Source organism: Perissodus microlepis, chromosome 13, assembly GCF_051167445.1.
Source record: "Perissodus microlepis isolate ML-2025 ecotype Zambia chromosome 13, ASM5116744v1, whole genome shotgun sequence".
Lineage (NCBI taxonomy): Eukaryota > Metazoa > Chordata > Actinopteri > Cichliformes > Cichlidae > Perissodus > Perissodus microlepis.
This window is the reverse complement of record NC_140473.1, coordinates 29479663-29494371: the sequence shown is the minus strand read 5'-3', so window position 1 is coordinate 29494371 and position 14709 is coordinate 29479663. Positions and strand designations below refer to the sequence as shown.

The window sequence follows — 14709 nt, the reverse complement described above, 5'->3', positions numbered from 1 at the left end:
AGCCTTCACGTCAATTCCCGACGCGAGGGGGGTACCCTGCGCGTCCATAAGCGAAGCAGAGGGAGCCTGACCATGCGTCACACGTTTGACGAGTTGGGAGTGAGAACGTGTTGAATTAATAGTGAATTTAGACAAAATTAAACATCTGCTACTCTAACAGCCATCTTTCTATACACACACATCCCTCTTTACAATTTAGTCACAACAAAAAGTTACTTTGACGAGGTTTAAGCATTAAAAGCTCGCTGGTCAGTCATCTCCATGTGTTCTGTCCTTGGTCTTTCTCCCATTGCTCATCTTCTTAGCTTGGCCTGGATTTACTGAAGGGCTCCTAAATGTGGATTTAATTTATGTAAAATCATACTAACTCTTCACCACAATTACATATTTTAACTGTAGGCAACACTAACTAACTGTCAGAGAGCCTGACAGATGCTTACGGCACATCAGTTGACCAATCTAGTATTTGCCAAAGCTTCACAATGACATGTTTTTGTTCTTTTTGGTTTGTTTGTATAAAAGTCAACCCGACACACTGTTATGTTGATCACTCTGGACGAGTGTTTGTTTAAGCACCACACATATGGCTTTCATGGTTTGCCAACCTGTTCACCAACTCTCCGGTTGCTCTTCTGCACATGCTCCTGCTCACTCTGGTCTCCGGCTTGACTATATAAAAAGGAAAACCTCGTTAGGAAGATCATCACCACCTGTCCCTGCAGCCTCCCTGGCACCGCCCCCTTGAGCTCACTGCATCACTCCTCCCCTGCGGCTGAGCCAGGGACCACACCTCCACCACAGTTTGGATTTCTAAATAATATTTATTGGGTGTTTATAATTCATGTAACCATTATCAGTTACAATTACCATCAATCTGCATTTTGTTATTATTCAATTCAGAACTGCCCAGACCAGACACAGTGACATTCCACCAGAATCCCTTTGATCTCTGATCTTCTTTATGACATCAGCACACTAAAACCCTTAAAGAGGGGAAAGGTTCTCATTCTTGTCAGTCTTTCAAAGATAGTGGAAGAATTCACTAGGCAGTTAAACTACTCGAAACTTCAGTTTCTGACACAGTTGACCGTATTTTTAAAAAATCTTTTAGTTAGTACAGAGATTTAACATCAACTTCAATTTGAAATATGAGTCTGTCAAATCCTGTTGTGTGCAACCTGAGAGCAGAGAACGAAAAACTTAACCAGCAAATCAAAGAGCTGAAAAATGAGAATAAAACTCTCAAAGAACAAAACTCTACCATACGTGACCTTAAAGTCGAGAACGCCGACCTTAAGGAGCAAAAAAGAGAGCTCATAAATGAGAACAAAATTCTCCAAAAAAACATTGAAGTTCTCTTCAAACGAAGTGGGTTCTCTAAAAACAAGAGGAAAAGAGACCTGCAACTAGAGAATGAAAAAATTCACTTCAAAATTCAAGACCTGGAATATTGGAACCAAATTCTAAAGGATTTAAACAGCTCCAAAACCAAAGAGATCCAGCAACAGAAAGAGGTGATGCAGGAAATGGAGGCAGAAATCAGAGAGCTGAAAAGGGACTTTGAAAAGGAAAAAGATGACATGCAACAGGAAATACGGGCTGTTAAAGATAAACTCCATCAGGCAAACACAGCCTTTAAAGAGTTACAAGAGAGTGGAGAAAGAAAAAGGATCATGAATGAGGAAAACAAAACAATGGACAGTGAACAGCTCAGACAGACCCTGGAACTCCAATGCGTTGCACGTGAAATTGACATATCGAGGCATAACGAACTTCTTGAACAGGACCTCCAGGAGCTTTCCAAAAGGAGTGGTGATTCTCAAAAAGAACTGAAACCACACGATGAGGGTGTGAAAGGAGAATCACGGATCTTCAAAGCCACTGAGAAAGACTCCGAACATGATTTTAACGTGACCAACAGAGAAAAGGAGTTGTTGTGCCATGAATTTGAGGCACTGAAAAGAGAGCTTGAAGAGGTCAAGAAAAATCTGTGTGATGTACAGGAAGCCTTGAAAACAGAAGACATGGCGTTGCAAACCCAAGCTCAGACTCCCAAAGTTTCACAGGAAGAACATAACAATCTGATAAACAACTACGATGTCCAAGTTGACATACTCAAACAAGAAAATAAGGCCTTAGAAAATAAGGTTAGTGACCTTACCAAAAAGATGTGGAATGGACGGGAAGCGATGAGACAAATGGAAAAGAACTTTCAAGAACAAAGGAAGCTACTCGAAAATCTCCGAGGAGAATTCGAGGAAATTTAGCACAACTACGACTTTGGCCCTCCCTATTAAACCTGGTTAACGCAGGTTCAATTCATTTGATTTAATTGGCCCAAAATGAGTGACTGCACCCAGACACTCAGTAGCAAAAAAATTACAGAGATTCAAGAGAGAAAACTGTTTCTGCATAGACTCCTATAGTACTGCAAGTCGTGTCATCACTTGGTGTCCTGCATAGAGTGCAGGTTTAAGGTATTTACCTATCTTTCAGGATTAGAAGCTATGCTGCGTCAGGGGTTATAACAGCTGTGCCCCCCCCCAACCGGTCGAGGCAGATGGCCGCCCCTCACTGAGCCTGGTTCTGCCGAAAGTTTCTTCCTGTTAAAAGGGAGTTTTTCTTTCCCACCGTCACCAAGTCTAAGGAGCTTGGAGAAAAGCGCCTGGACTTCTTTAACTTAAAGAAGTCCAGGCGCTTTTCTTTCCAAGCTCCTTAGACTACTATGGCCTTGATGACTGATAACCTTCACAGACACTGTCATCAAGGGTTTGCTCACAGGGGATCATCTGATTGTTGGGGGGTTTTCTCTCTTATATTGTATGGTCTTTACCTTACAATATAAACAGCCGAGAAGCGGCTATTTTTGCGATCCGGTGCTTTAGAAATACATCTTAGCTGAACTGAACTCCATAACATCTGGACTGAAATGCCTACACACAACGGTAGGCATTTCAATCAAGAGCTCTGTCCAAAACGTTCAATGACAAGCATCAGCACCAGGATTGTTTTTTAGCTCACCAACAGTTCATGTTCCATACCCAGTTTTTATTGTAACTGCAACTTTGTAAGACTGGGTTGGGAGATGTTCTTGTGGTGAGCTTTTATTCACATAATTGGTTTCTTTAATAGTGAAATAAAATAAATTTGTATAACTGGAAACAGCGTTCTCATGTCTGATTATCACATTGTATTCTTTAAACCATGTAACAGAATATATAATATATATAATTTACTCATAGTAATATTAATATCTAATGTGATTGAGTTTCCTCATCTCTACTTATGTGCTGATGTGTTCACTGAGGCCATTGTATGGTCCATTTTGGCTGCATTTCCATGTTTTAAACATGAAATTTGCTTATTTAAAGGGTGTCTCATGTATCTCTTATGCAGAAATATGTGTTGCCTAGCTGGACAAATGTAGCACAGGTCTACTATTATTGGCCTAATGTATTTTAACAATCATTTCAGCATCCAGATAATCTCTTTCATCATCTCTTTCGATGAATTTAGCCTGGTTGTCATGAAATAGGCATTTGAAACAATAACTACCAGTATCTTTGAATGTGTGTGATTTCACTAATCCCAAACATTCTTTGCAAGACAACTGGGTGCTTTTATGTAAAGAATGATCTGAGAACACTGAGGCTAATGAAGTAACAAGAGAAACATAGTAAGTAGTCTTTCAGTTTGCATGATCAATTTTGATTATTGTTCATTTTCATTTACCATGTCAACATGTTTTAGAGCAACGTTTTCTGATTTTGAGCTCTTTTAGGTGTACGTCATCGTCCAACACGTTCTCACTCCCAACTCGTCAAACGTGTGACGCATGGTCAGGCTCCCTCTGCTTCGCTTATGGACGCGCAGGGTACCCCCCTCGCGTCGGGAATTGACGTGAAGGCTCCTCCGATTGAAGAGATTGCTGCGGAAGTGCCTGTTGTCGGTATATTTAGACATTTTCCAAATCACATTGTAGTGACGTATACGGAACACAATAAATTATATAATGTAAACAACTACCTGAAAAACAGGTAGAACGATACTTTTCTATCGTTTATTGCATTTATGGAGGGAGTGATGTATGCTGGGTAATGGCACAGCTAGCTACTGGGTGACTTTATTCACCCGCTTCGGCTGTTATCAGTCCATACAATGGGCGTTATTAGCACAAATCAGTCCCATAGATATGGGCCATCTCCTGCTAGATTGTTCAGAAGGTTGTTCTCATCCATCCAGATGGAGGATCACTAACAGGAGCGTGGGAAGACTCCAGAATCCACTCTGGCTGGAATCCGGTGGATATGCAGTGTGTACAGGTAAGACCATTTAAACGGACAGCATTTATAGAATGACTATTAAAAGTCAGCGAGTGTCAGTAATGTTAATGTGGTTATCTTAGTAATACACCGAGTGCTAATATAACAGCTTTAAGATGCATTTGTAGATATTATTACGTGTTTTACCGTCTTTGTGGTGCTAGCTTAAAGTTACGGTGTAAACGTTAGCTTATATTGGAGGAAAGCTGTTACTGGTTAAACGATGTTAGCACAGAAATATTAGCTTCTGTCATGACTGATGAAGGTACTAGTTAATAAAGTTTCCAGTAAAGTGTTTAATCGCAGCCACAGACTGACAGCAAATATCTCGATTAGCTTCAGTGCATCTGTAATAAATATGTGCAAGTTTCAGTGCTTCGTTTAAACTGTATGATACTTATACTGACCCAGGGTCAGTGTAAAATACAATCCTAGCTGTGTGAACAAAGCCTGGCTCCTTTAATCCTGCATGACAAACCTCAGGATGCAGGTTATTATTACTCTTTCCTGCTGGCACACCTGTCACACCTGAGAGTCAGCTAGAAACTTACAGTGACGTGGACATCATGCAAAGACTGCCAGACTCTGTAATACTGCAAATGATCAGTGACTCAGGTTATCACTAAACTTTAAACGGCACCTCTGTGTCTCTGTGTGCTGAACATCTAGGATTGAGTCAGGCTGCATCAGCTGAAGCTGTTATTTGTATATATCAGTATTTTTTATTCAGGTGTGGGGAAAATACGTAAGACTGCAGTGAAGCGATGCACCAGATTAATCCCTGGCCAAAGCTATCGTACTTAAATCAGACTACTGATCCAGCCACATCAGCCTTTTGTGAGGTCTGTTTAAAGTTGACTAAAAGTGAACTGCAGCTTCCTGAGAGGTGGACTGTGAGCACAGAAACACATGTTCATACATACAGCTGCAGCAAACTTACATTAATTTTAAATAGATTTGTTACTCTGATGTCTGTCTCTGTGTTAGTCCTCTGACAGACTGGTGACCTGTCCAGGTGTGCTCTACCTATGACTACTGGGACAGGCTCTAGCCTTTTTAATAGAAATTTTCTGTTATTCTCATTTAAAGTATTTAAGTGCTTATGCATATGCTTAGTTGTGACACTGTTATAGACTGTTCAGTGAAAGTTTCTAAAACTAGATGAACTTACTTCAGCGTCAGCAGTTTGAGAAAACAACTCCCTTTACAGGTGCTGATAAGGCCAAGGGCACAAAACAGCTTAACCATTGATCGGTTAGGTTTCATAGCGAGGCACGTGAAGTGTGGTAGGATCAGTTTGTAACTTCCTCCCTCTTCCTTGGAATGCATAAAGGAGTAGGAGCACAACTTCTGCGGCAGCGCTGACATGACTGAACTGTGATGTTTGATGTGTGTTGGCGCAGTAATAAATAGCTTGATCACAGCTCTTTCTGTGTTGCAGACTTTATTTAAAAAATTCCACGACACCTCCCACCCTCCCACTGTGAACCTGAATTGAATATTCAGAAGACATTTGTTTAAATAGTTCTACAAATCTGAGCTGTTGGTGTGTCCTTGGATTGTGTGGTAATACTATTAGAGCCTGCAATCTTTCTTACTGAATCTCTACTATGAGTCATGTTACCTGAGATTAATTCTATGTTTACCTGTCAGCCTGGACGAATGTGCTGTGTGAAGGAAATTAAATTAAATCAGATCTGAACTGCTTACATTTGAGGAACCTGTTCATATTTAATTGAAATATGAACCAGTGATTTTTTTGATTGCTGATTCCAAGAGAGTCTTTGTGGAAATCCTGTTTGGCTTTTTGTTATTTTAATTCTCTTCTCTGTTTTCCAGAACAGTTCTCCACAGTCGCTGTCCACATGGGTCAGTGGGACCAAGAAGCACTCTGCTAATGTGTGGACTCTGACCAGCAACATCCAGCAAGACCCAGACAGCGTTTTCTATCTCCCAGCTGGAGGTTTTTGTTTGTCTGTGACTGGAGAGTCAGATTTTTGTTGAGCTTCACACTTGCAGAGGTAAGTCAGTTTGCAGAGATCCCTCCCACCCTGGCTTTTATGTGCTAGATTTCTTATCTGAAAGAGTAATATTTCAGTGACTGCTGCTTATACCACAGGTTAATACACGCTACTGATCCCTGATAGGAGAATCATCAATTTTGCCAACAAAGAAGCCTGGTGGATGTTTGTTTACAGTCTGATGATGGGACATCATGCTCTGCATCTTCAAAGTTTGCCTCCTCATTATTATTCATACCCAGTAATGTGAAGTATGCTTATATCTACTATAACTGAACCAACCTGGTGCTCTTCATTTATGGAGGCTGTTGAGTCTGAATGTTGGATGTTGTGTATCTCGTGTTCTCTGGGCTTTGTTGTCCTCAGTCTTTTCGCAGGATCAGAAAACAAAACCAGGAGGTGCGTAAATGTTTCTTCTCCATGATGTTTCTTCAAATGTTTCTTCTGGATGATGATAAGACTGTGACACGGGATGCCACCTTTGGTCTTGTGATGAAGCAAAGCTCAGGAAGAAGTGTGATTAAATGGTACCCACATGTGTGCTGCTGAGAAGGATGTACAGGGGCACCTGCAGCCAAATCCAAGCTTCAGGTTAGTTGTAGTTGCAGAACGCTATAGGACTGAGACAGCTGAGGCATCAAATGTTTGATTAAACGGATGAAAAAGAGAAGTTTCTTCCCTATAATTATCACTTCTTAAAATCTGTAGCAACTTCAAGTCTGTCAGCATGCTGAGCATGCTCAGAATGTGACAATATATTTTTGTTCAATATTTAATTTCTTTCAGTTGCAATTGTTAAATGAAAAAAAAAATAAAAATATATTCTTATAATTTAGCAAACTAATTTATCAAAAAAAAATATACATATATCTGTATTAGTTTTAATAAATTAATTTGACACCTGTATTGAAAATACCATATTGTATTCATACAGAATCAGTATGGTATCATTGTTTGTCTGCTCACTGATTGCTGAAACTAAGAGCTACTTTGATCTGTTAAGATCTAAAGTATCCAAAGTTGAGCTCTGATGTTTCTTCACCCCTGTGTGTGATATGTGATTTCCTACATGCTGGCAGAGCAGAGCGGCAGTTTGTGCTCACAGATGGTGACGGTGTGGAGAGACGGTGGTGTTTCCTCAGAAGAACCAGCAGAGTCACTTGCTGACTGATGTTCGTCTGCACTGCACAGAGGAAATCAACTGACCAAGGTTTGTCCAGTGACGTGTTATGAAATGTATATTTGTTTTATGCTTACAGTTATGTTTTTCTTGACAGAGGCTCTGCAGAGGTTAGACAAAGCAGAGAAAACATGTGCTTTACATTTTACTGTGATTTATTGAGATATTTGTTGCCTGATGTTCAGCAGGAATGGAGAAATAGAATCAAAGGGAGATGTTTTTGCTGTTTTTGTAATGATGTAAGTAAATCTTCAATATTATTTATTTGCTTGGTTATATTAGGAGTGTTTCTGAGTGAGGGGGAGAGGAGTCATCATCCAGGTAAAGTGACGTAGAGCTACACACAGCATAGTGGCATACGTGAACTCACAAGCATTTAGTATGTCACCACGGGCACAACAGAGATTGAGCAAAGTCTTAGAGGCCCCAAATCTAACATTCACACATGAAGGAGCAAACATGGCAGATTTATTGGGAGCAGGGGAACCCCATGACTGCGTCAGAAGAGCACAGGTTGAAGAAAAAATTAGAGAGGACCTGAAGGCAGAACCTATACCTGGAGCTGAGGACTGGTTCACTGATGGATGTTGCCACAGAGACGAAGAAGGACTGAAAGCAGGATATGCGGTAGTCTGCAGAGTAGGAGAGGAGTATCAGGTCAAAGAAGCAGGAAGAATTGGGGGACAGCAGTTGGCACAGAGAGCTGAAGTGATAGCCCTAGCTCGAGCCTTGAGATTAGCTAAGAATAGGAGAGTGAACATCTACACTGACTCAGCGTATGCATTCGGAGCAGCTCATGTGGAGCTGGCTCAATGGAAAAGAGCAGGATTCAGAACAGCAACCAATGCACCTATCTGCCACAAAAGTGAAATGGAGGAACTGCAAAAGGCCTTGGCTGACCCAGATGAAGTGAGTATCATAAAATGCAAAGCGCACTCACAAGGAACCAGCATGGTGGCAAAAGGAAACCAGAAAGCAGATGAAGCCGCAAAAGAGGCGGCAGACTACAAAGGACGGAAACAAATGATACAGGTAACTGCAGAAGAGGAAGTATCCACTAACATGACGGAGGAAGTCAAACAGGCTCAGGAGGAGGCATCCCCAGAGGAAAAGGGGGTGTGGAAAAACAAAGGAGCCTGGCAGGATGGACACTTGTGGAGGGGGCCAGACGGGCGCCCCGTGTTGACAGCCAAAATGGCAAAACAGAAGGTGGAGGAGGCCCACGGACTTGCCCACGTGGGGGTAGCACAGATGGAGAGAAACTTGTGTCATTGGTGGCATCCTGAGTTGAAAGAAATGATAAGGGAAAAGGCCAGGATGTGTTTAATCTGTGGCGCACACAATCCCAAGCCAGCGGTCAAACCGGAAGTGGGCTTCACACCGTACGAGCTGCAAACTGGGAGACAGTTTCCGGCCCCTTGGACGGTGGGCTCGGTGGGACAGGACACCAGAGGGAACAGGTCTCACGCAGACTATTGGAACGAGTTAAAGGCGCTGGTGTCCAGTTTCACCAAACAGGTGGCTTGTGAAAAGCCCACAGGAGGAGGAGAGGTCCCGGACGCAAAGGCAGTGTGGCTGAAGGTCATCAAACGCAAGTGGAAGGAACCCCGTTGGACTGGTCCATACGAGGTGTCGGCTCAGACAGCTACAGCGGTTCAACTGAGAGGGAAAGGCGACGCCTGGTATCACTGGACGCACGAGGACTTGGTGGGGAGAAATCAATCTCCACCCAACACAGGTGAAACTCAGAGGCAGAATAAACCCTCACACCTGTGCAACGGGCCAACCGGTGGTCTACCCGGGAGGTCGAAGAAAGAAGAGCAGCCTAGGAGGAAGTCGCCGCGCCAGCGAAAGGGAGCGGCACCAAACTGAGCATCTAAAAAGGGCTTTGAACTTTTTGCTACAACATAACTTACACACAACACCATGCCATCACAACAATCAGATACTCGTGACGAGAAAAGAGTTCAAAAGGCTATCACAATGTTCAATAATACCATAGGTTTAATGTCGATGATGTTTTTAATCACAGCTATATGTTTTTTGGTTTATTTTTTGCAGGCCGACAAGGGAAAACTGTCTGAGCACGGAGGTCAGGCCGGCCCGGCGCTGTTTGATACGCCACTTACACCACTCGTGATCCTTAGTGACTTCAGGCCGTGGGCGAGAACGAAGCGCGAGGTCTCTGGTAAAAAGGATGAGTGTCTCAGCACATACGGTAGAGTAGAATTAGATTATGTTAATTCAGTGAATATACTGCGCTGCTTCCTTTTATTGCGTCACACATTGCTTTAAGTTTTTCAGTGTCCAGTTATTTTTTACTGCTGTTTGAATTCTCTGTATGTTTGACCCTGTAGACTGTTTGATGGACTGCTTGTCTTCCTGTTTGTTACCGCCGCCTGTTTTTTAATAAAGATTTGGATTTCTGACTTCAACACAGCCTCTGCGTGTCCTCCCTTTGTGTCCTCTTCCTCTGTGAATGTGTTGCATGTGTCACAGATTCATTTTATTAACAGCTTTCCCACAGTGAGTTGCATCAGCATTCATTCACAGCACATTTCAGAAGGATTCAGATTAATACAGTGATCTTACAGTCAGAATGATCCTGACAGAGTGCCACTGTAAATCATCTTTCATCAGGTAAATTTTAAAGTTCAGTATTTCAAAGCAGGAGTTATGAAGAATCATATTGGCATTAGGACTAATAATATGTACTTACAAAGTCAAAGTTTTTTAGTTATGCTAGAATATTGGAAGACAATCAACTTTTAGTGTTTTCCGCATATTAATTATTCTGAAATAGAGACGGTGACCCTAACTGTACAGAAGCACTAAACAACTGACAATCTAACAGACATCATTGGCCTGAGCCGTCATGCACAGTGAGTCTGATCCTTTGCTGTGAAAGTCTGACAAGCATGTTTCTGGTCAGTTTGGAAGAAATAATATCACAATGTTGATCTTTCTTTCCAATATTCTTTCTCTTTTACAACATAAACTGTGATTGTTATGAAGGAAAGGAAGGCTCAGGGTTGAGTAATCAGCATCATGGGCTCATCCGATTAGGATAAGAATAAGCAGTCATCTAATCATTCACAGGGTTCTCCTTTTATTCTCAAATCAATAAAGCAAAGAAGGAAGGAAAGAAAGACACATGGACTGCCAATGCTGAAAGAAAACAGAGAAGTTACTCATTACCTTAAACAATACATAAAATAAGAAAAACCAGAACAGAACAGAACCTCTGCTGCCGCCCCGTGTGGGAGTGAAGAAAGAGTGAGCCTAAAGTGAATGCAGTCCTTATATAATGTGTGACAGGTGAGTGCAATTAAGGACAAGCACCACACCCAATCAAAGGTGAGAGAACTAAACAAGGTGCATCTGGTGAAGTGAGTGGGTGTGCTGGGATGTGCTAAAAGGTGGGTCTCTACAACAGCCGTCCCCATATTTCTAGTGAGAAATATGTTGATATGATCAGGATCAGTCTTCGTCAGGAAGCGGGGGCAGGGGGATAAGACAGGAGACAGGGCGGATATAGGTTTTATCCTGTGCTAAGACTTCCACGGTTCTGATGCGTTCATCTGGGCTTTTCAGGAGGCGTGTCACTCTGCCTATGGGCCAGAGGGCACGTGGAAGGCGTGAATCCATGATCATTACGACAGAGTTCAGTGTGAGATCTGGGTTCTCCTTCTGCCATTTGTGTCTTCTTTGGAGGGATGGTAGATAGTCCTTTATGAAGTGCCGCCAGAAGTGATCTGCCAATATTTGTGCATGTCGCCATCGTCGTCGACCTAGGAGGTCAGAATCAGAATAGGATACTAAGGGAAGTGACGAATCATGTCGGCCCATAATGAGAAGGTTTGGGGTTATGGGATCAATATCCGCAATGTCTGAGGATACATAGCCTAGGGGTTTTGAGTTAAGAATGCCTTCAATCTCAATTAGGACCGTTCTTAAGACCTCTTCAGTGACCATTTGTGCACCAATGGTTCTCTTCAGAGCATTCTTCACAGAACGTATCTCCCTCTCCCAGGCTCCACCGAAATGGGGTGCATGCGGGGGATTGAATTTGAAATGGATTCTTTTAGTCATCAGGACCGGCTGTAGAGTCGGAGCAAGGTTGTCAAAAGCAGCCCGTAGTTCCTTATCTCCTCCTTTGAAGTTAGTTCCTTGATCACATATAATTTCCAGGGGTGTTCCTCGTCGAGAAATGAATCGTTGGAGGGCCATGAGGAAGGAGTCGGTATCCATGCTGTTTAGGAGGTCAAGATGTATACACTGAGTCGTGAGACATTTGAATATTATTCCCCACCTTTTCTCCGATCTGCGGCCGGTCTTGACCATGTATGGTCCAAAGCAGTCTATTCCTGTGGAGTAGAAAGGTGGTTTGAATAACCTAAGACGAGCAGCAGGCAAGTCTGACATTTTTGGAATGATGGGCTGTGCTCTCCATTTCTGACATGCAACGCAGCTATACTGATGCCTGCGTACGGCTTCCCTTCCTCTGAGAATCCAAAATTTCCGACGTAGTTCAGCAAAAAGTCTTTCTGAACCAGCATGATGCAGTTTGTCATCATAATCTTGTATGATCAGTTTGGTCACTGGATGAGCAGGATCAAGTACTATTGGGTGAATGACATTCAATTCCAAGTCTGGGCTTTGCCGTAGTCGGCCTCCTACATGGATAAGTCCAGAATTCCTGCACAACACTGGTGACAAACACAATAGACGGCTGTCGGATGAGAGGGGTTTGTCTGACTGTAAACGGGCTAAATCTTCACCGAAACTGTCCAGTTGCGCCTGACGAAGGATTTCTTGTTCTGCTGTTAGATAATCAGCTGCAGAAGGAAATTTACCCTTTTGGTTGGAGAGTGAACGAGCCGTGAAATCCAATAGCTCTTGATAGATTCTGAAGCTGGGTGTGTATGTATGGGAGGGTATACTGACAATACCAAAAAAGTAGGATTTCTTTAACTCAGTCTGATCATCATCAGGATGGAGATCTGTAACTGTGGGCCAGTTATTCGGAGGTTCATGCAGAAACGAGGGACCCTCGGTCCACCTGTTTGGGCTAAGGAACTCTTTCAGGGATTTACCTCTCGTAACATCATCAGCAGGATTTGTGGCTGAATTGATGTATCTCCAGTCTTGACTGTTTGTGAGGTTTTGAATTTCTGAGACTCTGGCTCCTACGAATACCTTGAAATGGCAGGAATCTGACTGAAGCCAGTGAAGTACAGTTGTTGAGTCAGTCCAAAGGGTGGTAGTTCTGACTGGTAAGGTGAGTTCTGTTTGTATGAGCTCACAGAGGCGTGCGCCTAGTAGGGCTGCGCATAGCTCCAGTCTGGGTATTGTTAAATTCCGTTTAGGAGCAACACGTGAGCGAGCTAACAAGAAACTCAGTTCCACATGACCTTCAAGATCATCTGATCTCAAATATGCGACAGCACCATATGCTCGCTCCGAAGCGTCACAGAAGATATGAATGTCTCGAACTGTGGTAGAAACATTCATTTCCTTAGAAGTATAGCAACGTGGGATGGCAATTTGTGGAAGATAACAAAGTTCTTCTTCCCAGGACTTCCATGCCTCTAAGAGGTTGTATGGAAGGGAAGGGTCATCCCAATCTCTCTCCTTTCTCCATAGCTCTTGCACCAAGGTTTTGGCGCGTGTTGTGAATGGGAGTAAGTAGCCTAATGGGTCATACAGACGAGCAAGTACTGCATAGATACGACGCATTGTGGTGGGGTGTGAGGCTAGAGTTCTGTATTTATAGGCAAACAAGTCAGTCTCACAATTCCACAATAATCCTAATGTGCGTTCATGTGGGCCAGATGGCTTGTCTTCAGTCAGGCAAAGTTCATTACTTGCCATTCTTACCTCAGATGGTAGATGGCTAATCACAACAGGATTATTGCTGGCCCACTGGCGAAGATCGAAGCCTCCTTCTGATAGATGGTTTCTTAATTTGTCTAGGAGTGTTCGAGCTAACTCTGCTGATGGAATACTCTGCAAGCAGTTATCAACATAGAAACACTGCATTACTGAAGACTGCACATCTTTGTCAGATTGATATTCCTTCACATGTTTCTGCAGTGCATAGATTGCACAACAAGGGCTGCAGGTCGTACCGAAGGGGAGTACCTGCCACTCATACACTGAAGGGGGAGCTGCTTTGCTCATGTCACGCCACAGGAATCGGAGGAGTGGTTTATCAGGAGGCAGAAGACGGACTTGGTGAAACATGCCTTTGATGTCGCCACTTATTGCCACTGAATGTTGCCTAAAACGCAACAAAACACCGAGAAGTGTTGGCCCAAGGATTGGTCCTGGCAATAGGTACTTATTGAGACACTGACCTTGAAATGTGAAAGAGCAGTCAAAGACTATGCGATCTTTATTGTTGTGACTTGTCATATGATGAGGAATATACCAGGCTTCTTTGCTATTGTGCATCTCCTCCGGGCTAAGTTTAACTACATAGCCTGCTTGCTCCAATTTCAAAATCTGATCCTTGTAAGACATGGCTTTGTCAGGATCTTTAGCTAACCGAGCCTCAGTGTTGCGGAGTCTAGACATGACTACAGTTGGAGGGACATTCAAAGGAGGAAAGTTTGCCATCCGAAGAAGAGGAGTGGCGTAGCGATTAACACCATTGATCTCAACCCTTTTTGTGGCATGTTCAAGGAGTTCCAGTGCCAGTTGATCTTGCTTTGATCGGATCACAGATTTCTCACTGTATTCAGGTAAAGTGTCTAGTTGCCATAGCTTCTCAACATGATAACGCAGTACGTCTGCAGATGAACTGAGAGATGTGAACAAACACTGCACATGCTCTGTACTGCTCTGGGGCTGAAAATCTGTGATCGGACCTTGAAGTGTCCATCCTAATTGGGTTTTAACTCCTGCAGGAGACCCATATGGTCCCTGTCTCAATGGAGCAGTAGGCGTGATGAGGTGAGTATGATCTGAGCCTATGAGCAGGAGTGGCGCTGCTTTATTAATAATGGGTAATGGGATACCGTGAAGATGCTTGTATCTCCGTTGGAGAGATGATACAGGGTAGGTGTGGTCTGAAAGTGCTAGGTGACTTGCAGTGAAGGCATTATTAATTGTGTAGGTTTTCTCTGGGTGTGCGATGGGTGAGATTTTGAAACTTACGGAAGAACCTTGAATAGTTTCAACT

General features: G+C 43.0%; 1 protein-coding gene across 4 annotated transcripts; it reads left to right on the top strand.

The window, feature by feature from the left end:
* Positions 1-5200: 5200 nt before the first annotated feature.
* On the top strand, positions 5201-9958 carry LOC146375320 (uncharacterized). 4 transcript variants are annotated; one of them, XM_084949201.1, is made up of 2 exons: positions 5201-6343; positions 6442-9958. In XM_084949201.1, the coding sequence occupies exon 2, from the start codon at positions 7905-7907 to the stop codon at positions 9393-9395; it is 1491 nt and encodes a 496-aa protein (XP_084805327.1). In that variant the 5' UTR covers positions 5201-6343; positions 6442-7904; the 3' UTR covers positions 9396-9958. The 4 variants fall into 4 exon arrangements, with proteins under 4 accessions (XP_084805327.1, XP_084805326.1, XP_084805325.1 ...); XM_084949200.1 differs by having other exon boundaries at positions 5201-6934; positions 7428-9958; XM_084949199.1 differs by having other exon boundaries at positions 5201-6934; positions 7423-9958.
* The last annotated feature ends 4751 nt before the right edge of the window (positions 9959-14709 follow it).

What these genes read in the sequence shown, in the direction of transcription:
- LOC146375320 (XM_084949201.1), top strand. Translation starts at nt 7,905, where the DNA reads ATGTCACCACGGGCACAACAGAGATTGAGCAAAGTCTTAGAGGCCCCA.